Source organism: Parus major, chromosome 4 (assembly GCF_001522545.3).
Source record: "Parus major isolate Abel chromosome 4, Parus_major1.1, whole genome shotgun sequence".
Taxonomy (NCBI): domain Eukaryota; kingdom Metazoa; phylum Chordata; class Aves; order Passeriformes; family Paridae; genus Parus; species Parus major.
Window position 1 is genome coordinate 7,873,027 of NC_031771.1, and position 14,617 is coordinate 7,887,643.

General features: G+C 35.0%; 1 protein-coding gene across 1 annotated transcript in view; it reads left to right on the forward strand.

Annotated features, from left to right (window-relative positions):
• The window catches only part of NAA15 (N-alpha-acetyltransferase 15, NatA auxiliary subunit), a 37,812-nt gene that overhangs the window by 17,023 nt on the left and 6,172 nt on the right, over positions 1-14,617 (forward strand). The window contains exons 4-15 of the mRNA XM_015625117.2: positions 114-271; positions 2,025-2,159; positions 2,318-2,471; positions 3,929-4,048; positions 4,728-4,823; positions 4,957-5,063; positions 5,481-5,553; positions 6,272-6,441; positions 6,981-7,133; positions 9,123-9,251; positions 11,734-11,947; positions 12,763-12,956. Of these exons, the coding sequence (XP_015480603.1) occupies positions 114-271; positions 2,025-2,159; positions 2,318-2,471; positions 3,929-4,048; positions 4,728-4,823; positions 4,957-5,063; positions 5,481-5,553; positions 6,272-6,441; positions 6,981-7,133; positions 9,123-9,251; positions 11,734-11,947; positions 12,763-12,956 (1,703 nt within the window). The remainder of the gene's footprint in view (positions 1-113; positions 272-2,024; positions 2,160-2,317; positions 2,472-3,928; positions 4,049-4,727; positions 4,824-4,956; positions 5,064-5,480; positions 5,554-6,271; positions 6,442-6,980; positions 7,134-9,122; positions 9,252-11,733; positions 11,948-12,762; positions 12,957-14,617) is intronic.

The window sequence follows — 14,617 nt, forward strand, 5'->3', positions numbered from 1 at the left end:
CTGTTCATCTATAAAACAGCTTGAGAGCTTGTTGCCAGCTGTTCTATCACTGTCATGTTGGAGCTCATTTGTCCCTGCTTAAATTCAGTGGAAGCCTTAATAGAGTTTTCCAGGTTGGCATGTCTATGGCCTTCTTCAGAGGTCAGACAAGAAGTATGATGAAGCTATCAAATGCTATAGAAATGCACTGAAATGGGACAAAGACAATCTTCAAATCTTGAGAGACCTTTCTCTACTACAGATTCAAATGAGGGATCTTGAAGGTTACAGGGTAAGTATGCATACTGCATTTAATCATCCTCTAGGGAACTGCAGGAAAGGGGGCAGACTGAATAATGACACTTTAAAAAAGTTAGGTCCAGAGGTTTAGAACTATATGCCACTGTTTCACTTCATGAAAGTAAAAGCAGATGTACTACTGAGCAATTTCTATAAAATACAAAGATTTAATGGCAAATTAAATGATGCAATTTCAGCTTAGTGCAGAATTGTTTGCTTTATTGATGTGGGTTTTTTTTTTATGTTGTATAACCCAACTAGACAATCTCCAGTCTTGTTCTTTTCTTGAAAGGATTCCTGTAGGTAAGAGGCAATGTGTTCAGAATGTGACTTTTATTCAGGCAAAGGAGTTTGTATTTTTTAGTAATTTTGCACTGTATATCCCTCCACCTTTACATTAGTGGATCCCTGAATTCTCTTAGCAGTAGGTAATAATAGAACAAGCAGTGTGCTGCATGAAACATCGTATTTTGGTTCCTGACCAACTTGAGCATTAGTGAGTGACAGTTCCATTTTTTGGTCAGGTTTTCATTTTTCTAAGTTTCCCTTGAACGTCTAAAGTTGCGTTGTTTAAAATGCATTAGTTGGTCTCTTCATGTATTATCTTTTCACGTTAGGGTAATATTAGTATACCCAGGAGTAAGTTCTGTGCTCAGAACTCAGGTTGTGTGGAACCATGAGGTAGCACAGGTCCTCAGAGAACTTAGTCCTGAGTCAGGACAATTCTTAATTATGGATTTTTTTCATATTAGTAATTTAGAAATTTGGTTCTGCTCTTGCTGAGACATGCTAACTAAAATTTAGTGTAGGTACTAAAAATGCACATTTGCAAAATGTGTTTGCAAATTTCTGTTTTCTTGGTATCTGGATAAATATGAATACAAATTTCGTAATCTCTAAACATACAAGTAACACATGGTTACCAAGTGCATTAAGAATTAAACATTAGGATGCTTAGAAGTCAGTAGTTCATGGTAATCATTTGCTGGGTTCTGAAGAATGTGAATTTGCTCTTAAACTGGGAATAAGATTGTGTTTTGGTTGGTTTTTTTCTTTGTTTTAAACTCCAGCCTGTCCTAAATATTTTGAGTGATCATCATTCTGTTAAAACAGCTGTAACTGGTTTTAGTTCTTTGTTGATCCTTCTTCTGACAGTTTTGGCTTTTTTGATGGAAAGTAACTTTTTTCCTTTAAGTTACTTGAAAATGCCTTTCAAGAGTCTGTAACAAAACAAGTTATATCATTTTCCTCAGATTAAAATTGCACGATACCAAGCAAATCTGTTGTATTTTCCAGCTGTAATTATCCTCTTGCCAAAGAATAAGGATGTGTTTGTGTGACCTGTGTTGCCTAAGAACGCTTCCAAATATTTAAATAGATATGTACTTTCAAGGTTAATTTGAAGCACCTGTAAATGTTCCTGCAATTCAAATTAAGTATCTTTAATTATATTCTGTTCATAAGTGGTTAGACAAGAAAAGCATTTGTGTCACACATTAACAAAATTGGTCTGACTCATCAGGATTTGGTTGGACATGTTACTTTGTGAAGGCTTTTTTTTTTTTAATCAGTGAATACCATTATAGTTTAAAGTTTATTCTTTCTCTGGTTAATAAAATGTATGTAGAGAAGTATTTTGCAGTGAATTCCTTAAATGCTAGAATATTGAAGACAGAATATTGCCTAATGGATTCTAAAGAGTATCAGACAAAAGTCAGGAAAATTAGCAGCTACTTTTTTTGCAGGAAACAAGATACCAGTTGCTTCAGCTCCGACCTGCACAACGAGCATCATGGATTGGTTATGCCATTGCTTACCATCTACTGGAAGACTATGAAATGGCAGCAAAAATTTTAGAGGAATTTAGGAAGACACAGCAGGTAAGAGAACGTGAAATTGGTATATGGAGTGCTGCTTAAGACAAAAAATCCTTTCACGATGAGAAAACTTTATGCAGTGTTTTTAGTCAAATGAATTTGGTCCCAAATTTTAGGATTACAAGGCTGAACTATGTCCTGTGTCTGGCTTTCCTATGTAGACATCACCTGACAAAGTGGACTACGAGTACAGTGAACTGCTGCTCTATCAAAATCAAGTCCTCCGGGAAGCAGGGCTATATAAAGAAGCTTTGGAGCATCTTTGTACCTATGAAAAGCAGATCTGTGATAAACTGGCTGTTGAAGAAACTAAAGGTATATGCTTCGTTTGCATATAAAAGAAAATAGATACAGGGACTACAGTATCACAGATAATTTTTGAAACACAGCAGTGGGACTTTTGGGGTGTGGGAGTGGTTTTTTTGTAACTTTATTTTTTATCTGAAGGATCTTTTGATGTACTTGATGCTCTGTGTAGACATACTATGTGACATACTTAGTGTTTGAAGGTCCAAAGTTAGGAGTGAAATAGGTTTTCAAATAGGACTTACTAAAAATAAGCCGGAGACCAGAACACAAAACCTCCTAGGAAGTTACCAGACAAAATATCCTTTGCAGTCTGCATACTTTCAACAAGATACAAGTGATTAATTTCTTTGGGCACAGCTCCCATTATGTTGTTTGGTCTGGCTTGGCTGCTGTGTATTCTCAGAAGAGCCTGGTAATATATGAGTGTGTAAAATTTTAAGCACATATGCAGAAGCCACTGTGGATAAAGTACAACTGACAAACACTGAAAATTGTATTGGCATTTACTGCTGTTAGAAAAAAAATTAACTTCCAACTCAGAGAAAGAATTTAAGGTTTATTTTCTGAATTCTGTCATTCTCAATGAGTGAACTATTGATCTTTTCCTGGGCACTAGATTCTGTGTGTAGTCCTCAAGTTATTCTAACTGTGGAAAGCAGCATCTCTTGACAAAATTGCATGTTAATTGTGTGGCATAGGGATGAAGAATGGTAAATTTGGATTTTCCTCTTGAAACTGGGTAAGAAGATCTTTCCTTAGTCTAGAGTGACACTGTTCACCTCTGGTGTGTAATCTGCTCTTGCCTAATATTTGCCAATAGCAAAGCTTTGTCAAATAGCTCTCCATTGTGAAATGGGAATTTGACTGCTGTTGCAGTTCCAGCAGTAGCAAAGATGCTTATATAATTGTTAGACCCAATCTTTACTTTATCAGTTTTAATTTGTATTGAAGTATCATTAAAAGGAAACTTGTTTGTAGAATCTTAAAAATTCAGTCATCAAATCAATGGCTTGATTAAAAACACTGAAGTTAGTTTCATGAAATACCAGACTGAAGAACCACTCTCTTACTTGCAGCTCTGCATGTTCAGTTTGGTTTTCAAGATCATGTATACATCAAATACCATGTACTTCTTTAAGTTGCCTTCTGCAGTAAAACCTATGCTTAAAGTAACCAGTCACTTCAGTAAGTGAGAAAAAAAAAAAAAAACCAAACCCACATGCATTTTGCATTAAATTTTCAAGTAAGTTTCAGGGCCGAGTTGTAAAATCTTACTATAATTGCAGCTATTGTCAAAGTAAAAGCAAATCTGTCAACTAGTTTGTAATGCTATATGTAGTGCTTATTTTTATTAAGAAATTAGACTTTGCATTAAGTATTATCCAATCTTTTACTGTAGAGTGATAAATTTTACACTGCTTTACTAGCTTGTTACCTTAATTTAAAACTTGCTTTTCACACAGGAGAACTCCTGCTTCAGCTTGGCAGACTTGAAGAAGCAGTTGAAGTCTACAAGGGACTGCAAGAAAGAAATCCTGAAAACTGGTCTTACTACAAAGGCTTAGAAAAGGCACTTAAGCCAGGTAATGATTTGGTTTCTTGTAGTAAATAAGCTTTTTCTGCATATTTGAAATTATTATATATGTATGAAAAGCTTGTATTGCTTTAAATACTAAAACTATTATTTAAAAAGTCCTCATTTAAATTTTACTTTTTAGTCATAGTGTGTACATACGGTCATAATGTTGGGGTTTCTTAAGACAGGCTGGAAATACTGTTTGCATTGTTACCTTATCTAAAATCATAGAATCATAAAAATGCAATAGTCTGCTTGTGGTTGAAAGAATAGAATTATTTTTTAGATGACAGTTTAAATTTTGAATTTTTCATTGTCTCTGTTACCTTAATATTTTGTTGTAGCTAATACAACTAAATGGTCTTTGAAGGTTTTAGACAGCAATAAGGCAGAAGCTCTTTTTAAGATTAGAGATAAGCAATTAGTATTCTAGTGCTGGAAGAGGAATTAACGGATACTGAGTACCTTGGAGTCATTCCATTCATTAATGGAATGTATATAATTATATATGAATATAATAAGAATAAGGAGGAAATTCCATTCTTTAAGAAGGATATAGCCATTATATATTATAGTTGCTATGTATTCTGATTCTTTTTTTACTCAGGTATAAGTCACTTTCCCTGCCCCTCTTTTCCTTCTTGCCAGAAAGGAAGGGGAAAGTAAACTATAGAATTCTCTTTCAGCTAATATGATGGAGAGACTAAAGATCTATGAAGAGGCCTGGACTAAATACCCAAGGGGACTAGTTCCAAGAAGATTACCATTAAACTTTTTGTCTGGTAAGTGCATTTTTGCTGAGCAGGTAGTGATCAACACTTGTGTTTCTTAAATTCTGATTTAACAGTACAAACAATCTGCAATTGATGAGTAATGTCTGGTAAAACAAAATCAACAGGTCTTTTTCCTCTCAAGGTGAAAAGTTTAAGGAATGTCTGGACAAGTTTTTAAGGATGAATTTCAGCAAAGGTTGCCCACCAGTCTTCAATACTTTGAGGTCATTATATAAAGACAAGGAGAAGGTAAGTGTTCTAACCAGTTTTTACATGTTCTGCCTCATAACTGTGGTGTATTGAAGAGATGAAGGAATCCATTTTCTTCAGTGTTCATTGCATCAGCCCTGGTTTAGATGACCTGATATGGCTGGGAGAAAAATGGAGTACATACATGGAGCATATATGTGCCAAATTGGTAAATGTAGAAAACTTAAGATTTAGTTCTAATTCTAAGCTGTGTAAGTATTCACCAAGAGATGCCTGGTCGTAATTTGTTAAAAATAGAGTAAGATCGAGTACGTTCTCAAATGGAAAGTAATTCAGGATATTGCAGAGTTTTCTTACCAAAATAACTAGTTCGGGTAACACCAAGTAGCTCAAGTTGAAATAAAATACTATCTGCCCCACAGATTATTTTTTCTGTGTCTCGTCTTGTGTGTGTAGGTTGTAATCATAGAAGAGCTCGTGATAGGTTATGAAACCTCTCTAAGAAGCTGCAGGTTATTTAACCCAAATGGTGAGTGCTGAGACTGTTGTATTTCATGGAAGTAATGTCTGGTTGTAAGCATTGTGTGTCCTTTCAGAGGTGGGGAAATAGGGAGTGAAGAAACAGAGGTGATGTTTTTCCTCTAACACAGAACTGAACCATAGCCGTCAAATATTAAGTCTGTATTCAAAATATAGTCACTTGTTCTAAATTTTTTCCTAGATCCATGAATTTAGTCATCTCTTTGCTGTTTTGCATATGCTTTGCTGTTATGCTGTATGCTCTTTTCAAGACTTGAATTTATCACTGTTTAGGAAACTGAAGTTTGAAAGTTCTGTCAAATCTGTAACTACAGAAATGCCAAACAAAAGGCAATATATACTGATAGTACAATCTTCAAGGAGAGGCATAGTTTCAGAGCTTTTGGTGGGGACTAGGTTTTGTGATCTTGGAGATTTTGCATATCTGACTGCCCTAAGCAAATACTTGGAACAGAGTGCAACTCTCTTTGACCCACCAACTCCCTTTTCCTTAAAACCACAGAAGGAGAAGGGAGGAGTATACACTTAGGTCTTGGATAGACTTAAAAGCTCATATATGTACCTAGAGCCAGTTGTTTGGAAGCTCTCCTAGGTGTGTTAGAGAGGCAGAATTAACTTCAGTGGCTGTGTTCATAGCATTCTGTTTCTGGTATGTTGTTTTAGTAATAAACTGAACAAACAACATCTCTCCATTTTATTCCTGCCAGATGATGGTAAAGAAGAACCTCCAACCACTTTACTCTGGGTCCAGTATTATTTGGCTCAACATTATGATAAGATTGGACTGCCATCCCTTGCTCTAGAATATATAAATGCTGCTATAGAAAGTACTCCCACTTTGATAGAACTCTTCCTTGTGAAGGCAAAAATCTATAAGGTAAGTTTATCTTTATTCTTAGCGACTAAAGACTGGTGACCAAATTAATTTGTTAGGAATTTTAATGAGTTTCTAGGTAAGGATATTGTTTAGATGCTTGAGGGTAGGGTTTTTTGCTGCATATGAAAAAGCTGTTTTGAAGGTTTTTAACTTAATAAAGGAGAAATGTGCAGCAAAATCTGACTTCTCTGTTTAAAAATCACACTGATTAATTAGATTGAGTCTTTCATCTGGTTTTATACCATTTTTTTAGCTGCTTAAAACAATTTTTCAAGTGCACTATGATACTGTATCAGAATGGGATTACCCAAACTGGTTCTTTAAGCATTTTCAGGAATAACGTTCAGTGCTAAAGCACTAGTAATTCCATAATGAGGAAAGGTATTTAATGTGGTTTTTTTCTTTTCATATCTGTTGCTTTTGAAGAAAGCTATTTATTTTTTAAAAGTCTAAAAAAACCTACTTATATCAAGCAATGAGTAGATAAAATGTGTGTGTTTTATAATTACTTAATCTGACTAAAATTTCTATTTTTATAGCATGCTGGAAATATTAAAGAAGCTGCAAGGTGGATGGATGAGGCTCAGGCTTTGGACACAGCAGACAGATTTATCAATTCCAAATGTGCAAAATATATGTTGAAAGCAAACTCCATTAAAGAAGCGGAAGAAATGTGTTCTAAGTTTACGCGGGTTTGTTGCACTTTACTAGAGGTCTTTGAATAATCTATATATAAGGCCTAATCCCTTGTGGAACAATTTTTTGCTTTTAACTTTGCACTCAGCTTCACAGTGATATTTAAGTTCTGTTTCAGAGCAACTATGGTTGGTTGTTTCAGTTATGGTTGTTCATAGCAGGGATTGAATTCATCTTGGATAAACATGATTCCATAGTAATAAGTGAAAACTATAAAGCTTGGATTTGGTTATATTTGCCAGGTAGGAAAAATACAGCATGCCTGTTTTATAGAGAACTTCTGAGAAAAGAATTTTTGCACAATAATTTTTGGGTTTAATGTTGATTCTATAGGATACATGAAAGAGCTGGTAAAGTTGTCCATGTCTCTTCTTTCTGATGATAATTAGGTTAGAGAATTCATTTGTCTCTTGGAACATAATTTTTGTGTGGTTAACCACTGAGAGCCTTTTTGAGGTGCCTTCCTTGTGTGAACAATGTTTCATCCCCAAATCCTTGTTTATCAGCGATGAAGGAATGTTATCCTCTTTTATTTTAGCATGTTCTTAGACATGACCAGTTATCTGGAAGAAAAGTATTGTGTTATGGAAATTGCATAATTTCAGTAACTTTAATTAAATTAATTTCAGTAATTTTGGTAGGTTTGATGGTCACACAGGCTAGTTACCTTTTAAAATGTAGTTCTTTGATATTATTCTTTCATAACTGAAAGTCAAAACAGCTCAGTAAAGTCTCTCCAGATTGTCAAAAGAGTTTCAGAATACTGGCAGTGTCATTTGTATATTGTCTATGGGAGACAGCCAACAAGGGATCTACCTGCAAAAGTAAAGCCTTTTCTGTTTGTTTGTCCCATTTTCTCCTCTCTTAAATAGCAGGAGAAACCTGGTATGTAAGGTAGGTTGAATGGAGAGAAGAGGGAGTGGTGTTTATAAAGGAAATCTGAAGGATTTTGTGAAATGAAGACTGTGCAGACAGACATGAAGGGAGGGGAAGTTGTGTTTTATATATGCTCAGTAGCTTTATGTGGGAGTTTTGATGCAAACCCCACTATGAATTAAGTTTTAATTTGACCTCCCTCAATGCCTTAAGCAGCTCTAAGATGATGTTAAAAAGGAAACATACCAGTGACCCAGAAGTGAACTTGAAAAATACAATTTGATGAGGTTGCTCTTTAGAATCTTTTTTTTTTTCAATTGAACTTATGTCTAGTGCTCAAATACAGGCTTCTTAATTAAAAAACAATAATTGGAGGAGTCCTGGATTAAGCATAATGGAAATAGAACTGACACTTTTTCTTCATTTTTAATTGCCTAAATCAGGCTGTTTTGAACAGTGCCTTTCTGTTTCATTGCTAAGTTCTGTGGATCTGTGCAAGTATATATAAATATCAGATTTGAAAGACAACTGTAATCCCCTTTTTTGAACCCTAAGTTGTCAAAGTTAACAGAATTCCTTTTGCCTTGCTACTCCTCTCTAAGTGTACTGATTGCATTAGAAATAATCATCTATTACTTTCTACTGTTATATCTTTTACATATTTACTACTGTAAGGATGCTTAGCTCAATCAGTAGTTCTCTGGAAGATGCAGATGGCAGTTTTAGTTGAGGGGGAAAAAAACCTGCAGGATTTCCTTGATTTTAATACTTGTGTGCACTTAGTATTAAAATCACTGAGTGAAGGTCTCTCCTAACCTAGAGATGTGGAACTGTCACAGTGTCACTGCGTGGCTCTTCATTGTGTCTTTCTGACTCTTCTAATAGTTGTAACAAAGATTTTTATATTTGTTTTAATTAATCAGCAAAGCAAGGCAATTTTAACTGTGGCATTTCCACATTAAAAACACTCCACTTCTAAGTGGAACTCCAGTTCTAAGATTTAAGATTAATTTTCTTTACTTGTGCTTTTAATTAGGACAAGATAAAAGAAATAGCAGCTGATGAATCCAATGAAATTTATTTTTGTATAATGCTGTTTTTGTTTTTAGGAAGGAACCTCGGCAGTAGAGAACCTTAATGAAATGCAGTGCATGTGGTTTCAGACAGAATGCGCACAAGCCTACAAGGCAATGAACAAATTTGGAGAAGCACTTAAGAAATGCCATGAAATTGAGAGAGTATGTATTCAGCTTAACTATTTAGGTTGGAAAACAGTGGTTTAAGTTTACCATGCTGATATGTTACTTTTCTGAGCAGTAAGGGTGCATTTCATGTAGCTTCAGGAGAGATTTCATGTTGATTACTAGCAATTTTATATAGTTACATTTCCTCCTAAAAGTGCCATTTTAAACTATGTATTATGAAAAGATTTTATAAAGTTACTTGAAGATCTAGATGAGAGCAGAAAATGTCAAAAATAGTCTTGATTCTGGCAGTGTACATAAGAAATGGGTATTTAGGTACAAACAAAGAATATGTGTACTTTAAGTCCCAAAATGAGTGGTGGAGCTGACAAGCCCATCCTTGAAGTAAAGGATAGATGTCGGTTACTATTAAGGCACTATTTTAGAGGTACACTATAAATGTTAAAAAATTACCTAAAATGTTTACCTACCTTCTCCTTAAAAAAAAAGCTACAGTTTAAAAGAAGCTATTGCAAAAATAAAGACTTTGTAAAATAGAAATTTTATAAAAGAGGGGAATACTTGCACATTAAATGTAGATATCCATGTAGTGAGGTAAACAACCAAATTTGGATGCATAACTTTAAAAATAAGCAGGTATGGATTTGGTCTTTTTAAAGCACATTAAAGTCTAGAAAAAAGACCAGACAGCTGAGGGTGTAAAAGAAGTGCTGAAAGAGCAGAACTTGGTAGGAAGCTGTGCCTCTGCAAATAGAGAGTTGTTAGGAGATTTCAGCACTGCTGCTCTTATGCAAGGAGGACTCAGCTTCTGGAATATTCTCTGATTTGAAAAAGGTTATGTAAAATTATCAAAGGAACCTGGCCTAGTGAAAGGTTTCCCCACCAATGGCAGAGGGTTGGAAGTAGATGACCTTTAAGGTCCCTTCTAAACTACACCAGTTTGTGATTTCCTGTGACCATGTTTTGTTTCCACAAATCCTTTAAATTAATAAGTAGGAGATTCTTTTGTGTAAGAAACTATTAGTCTTGTAAATTGTTTTGGGTAGCAGAAGAGGTCATCAAATGAAGTGATAACTAGGCCACCCAAGAAAATACTTCGAAGGATTTAAGTAACTATGTTTAATTTATTTATTGGATTAATTGATTGAAGATGTAGTAAAGTTCAACAATAAGATAAGCAAATATTTTGAATTCAGAAACCATCAACAAAACTTTTGTAAGAAAGAGTAGTGCCTTCTAAGTCTTTTAGAGTTATGCAAAGAGGGCAGTCTAGTTGATAAAATGTGTTCTGGTTTTCAGAAGCACTTTTTATCTCATACTTCACACCATAAAGGATCTAAACTGTTTCAGAAAAAGCAGGGAAGTTGATCTCATGGATTTAATAGCCAATTCATTGCTGGGAAAACAGAATAGGAGCAAAAAACAGCTTATGCAAGAAAAGGAGTTTATCATGAATATTACTAAGGCATTTCTGTAGAGTCTTCATTATTTCATCAATAAATGATCACAGAAGTGGACTGAATGCTGCAAGGACAACATCTGCTCTGTCTCAGTACTAAATGATTAAGCAGCCCATGAAATGTAATGTTCAACAGTGTAGTCAGTGACAAATTCTCTGCTTGTGCGTAAGTATGAAAGGTCTTAACAATAATTATTGCTGCTCAGGAATCATGAAACCATTACAGATAATGCAGCACAAACTTCTGTGCTGGTGTGGAGCAGCAGTCAAAAGGACACGTGAGGAGCTAAAACTCAAGAAGTAGTACTTTTCTTCCATTATGTAAATCTATCACACTGGTTACATCTGAGTGTCACACATTCTTAAAAATGTGCTAGTAAAACACCTTCTACGGGGTAACTTCCAAAGGAAGAGACTGCAATTAGCTTGTTGTACTTTTCTATCCTGAGCTTAGACAAAGCTGAGTGTAGGATAAAGTTATATCATAAGTACTTGAAGTTCAAGAGGGGAATGAATTTTCACTACTTTTCAAACAAAAACAAAGGGACATTAGATGGTGTGGAAAGCAGAGCTTGAACAAAAGAAAGTACATTCTCACATCATCATCATCATCTGATTTAAATGTGGAATTCATCGCCATAGTATTTAGTAGAAATTAAAATTATAGTTTTGAATTAAAAAAACCTATAGCGGTTCATAGAAAAAAACTCTAATGATGTTTAAATGCAATGCATATTGTGTTTGTACAGTTGTACATTGTATAATTGTACAATGAATGTTGTATATAATAATGAATATAAAACCTTTGTCTATTAAACTAGAAACTCTCAGAGGTAGTTACTTTTAAGAGACTGAAATTGGTGTGTTTTGGTTGTGGGCTAACATGCCTTCTGTCCTTTTCACCATGACTTTATTTTTGGAGGGTTTTGTTAACATCTGTAATAGTTAGGTTGTATTTGTCAAACAGTAGGCTTTTACTAAATTATTATTTTTAAAGTCCAGGTTAGTATTTCATTGTTAATACTTGCTTAATAATGTTTTGTTACATTGTGATAGCATTTTGTAGAAATCACGGATGACCAGTTTGACTTCCATACTTACTGTATGAGGAAGATCACCCTTAGGTCTTATGTGGACTTGTTAAAACTAGAAGATGTTCTTCGACAACATCCCTTCTACTTCAGAGCAGCACGGATTGCCATAGAGATCTATTTGAAACTTCATGATAATCCCTTAACAGATGAAAATAAAGAACATGAGGCTGATACAGGTATTCAACCCTCAGAATTTATTCATCATGCAGTTTCACTAATTAGTGGGTCTAGCATTCATTATGGTTGTCAGCTGTGGTAACCAAAACCACAACCCAAAGTAGGCAAATTGCAGCTTCAACTGTATGGTAAAGTAGATGTTTTGCTGGAAATTAAAATAATGTATGCTTTTATTGTGGTTATTATAAAACAATGATGAGTTGGTAGTGACAGTTGTAACTCATAAGTACAGACATTTGTGTTGCGGAATGACTGCAAAAACCTGAATTCTCACGGTGGTTGGTTCATGGAACAGGAGAATGAAGCAAATGTGCTTGGTAGTAGCACTTTCTAAGCACTTTATCAGTGTGTAGAAATTTCACTAGGTAGCAACTTAAATTTTATCATCTCTAGCGTCTGATGTAAAAATAACGTTTAAGTCATTATTTTATTTTTTTCCCTCCCATATCTGATTTGATATAGCTTCATAGATAAGCAGTTACGGCTTGGGGCACCTCAAATAGGTGCCCCAAGGAATACTTCAAGTAAAGGATCCTTCAAGAGAGAATCCTTTTAGAGGAATTTGTCAAGTTTTAGTGTTTTTCATCTCATTATACTATTATTTTAATTTCTATCCCAGTTCCACCAATTTGTGAATTATGAAGCATCAGCATAGACTGTAAAATAACCTATCCATAGTAAATAAGCCTTTACAAAGGTTATGACAGCATTGCTCATTAGCAGATACGGTTTAAAAAAGATGTTGTCTGACAACTGATTTATGCTGTTAATACTAGACATCAGTGTTGTGTGGTTTTGTCCTTTGTGTGTACAGCAAATATGTCTGATAAGGAGCTAAAGAAGCTACGAAATAAGCAGAGAAGAGCTCAGAAGAAAGCACAGCTGGAGGAGGAGAAGAAAAATGCTGAGAAGGAGAAGCAACAGAGGAATCAGAAAAAGAAGAAGGATGATGATGATGAAGAAATTGGAGGACCGAAAGAGGAACTTATCCCTGAGAAGCTGGCAAAGGTGCTTACCAATGTAATAATAAAGTCTTAGATACTTGTAGAAAAGTTGCAGTGGGCACACATAAAACTTAAAAGCCATTCAAATAACTAGTTCATTTTTTTGCTATGGCATCTCTTCACAAGCAGCATTTAAAAAGAATTACTTTCTAGGGCTGGTTTGTCAGATACAATGTCAATAGTGTGTAAATCACAGCTTTTGTGCCTAGCTCTCAAAAGCAGTAATTGAAGTCATAAACATTTGCTACGTGTGGAATTACCTCCATGTGTCTACTGCACTAACTTGTTGATTATATCCTATTTCTAGTTGGTTATGTGGAAGTCTTTCTATCCTGTATGTAAGGCGATTATCATTCACTCTTTTATGCCCCCTGATATTCTTTTGTTTGCATAGTCAGCCTGTGAAAGAGGAGACATTGAAGTAGTGAATGCTTTAATAGGATTCGTTTGCTTCTGTTTTGAATGGGGGTGGGGAAAGCAATAAAGAAACTGTAGCAAATAGTAGACTAGGCTGAGCTGGATTTAGAGATCTCGGTATATAGAGATATAAAAGGGAAGTGACCCAGAATACTCTTTTTTTAGCAGAAGTTATGCCTGTAAAGAGCAGAAAAACACTCAAAAAATGTGAGGGAAAGACAAGAAAATTACAGAGACTGGAAAAATTCATTTATAGCAATAGTAGTGTAGATTTCAAGTCTTGATAGATCCAGTATTCTGGATCTGTATTCATACTATTCACACTGTAATGAGTCGTATTTGCTCTTGAGAGGATATTTGAAAGTTGAATCAGTGAACTTCACTCCGTAGCTAGGAAACAAGTGACTTAAACTTGACTAGTTATTAAGAATATTGTTGGTATTTCCATTATTTAGTTCACTGGTTTCAAGAAGCAGAACTAATTGCAGTGCTAGCCCAAATGGAAATGTAACAACATGTACTGAAATTGAGTTCTGTAGTAGAGGGATGTCATGGGATAGCAGTGAATAATCTACCCAGTCCCCAAGGTTATAAGGAATATAACCTTACAATACATTGCATTCCTTTGGCAAATAAAGTTATCTCTTTAATACAGAGTTGGCAGTATAATATAATTCCAAATTCAATATCACAGTCATGATATAGACACTTCCAAATGCAGTTGGTGCCAAAAGACCATTTGTGACACAGATGGTCACTTCCAAATAGTTTTCCTGAAACAGCTGCCCCTAGACCTTTTCAGATATGTATCTTTGGCACTAAAGGTATGGCTTTGAAATGGGGTTTTATAGGTTCCAAATAGTTTATGTGCACAGTGTGTATGTAAAATCAGTAGGACATGGAAGTGATGTGAGTGTTTTTATGACAGGTGCTGTAGTTTTATTGAGCAGGAAGGTGTCCGTTGCAATCTTTAACTAAAGTTATTTGCAACCAAGTGTATCACTTCAGTATTGTTGCATTGGTATTGGCACACAACAAAATTTGTATTTCCTTCTCAGAAAGTAGTTTCTGTTAAAAAAAAATTAAGGGCAACAGACGGTTCTTGTTTAAGTAATCCCAAACCAGATACCTGTCTGTCTGTAAAATCCCATGCACAGAATTAATTTGTGTGAAAGCTGTCCCTTTACTGGATTGCGCTTGCTAAGATTAGGAGACCTTTTTCAATATCTTAATTACTTCCAGCTTGCT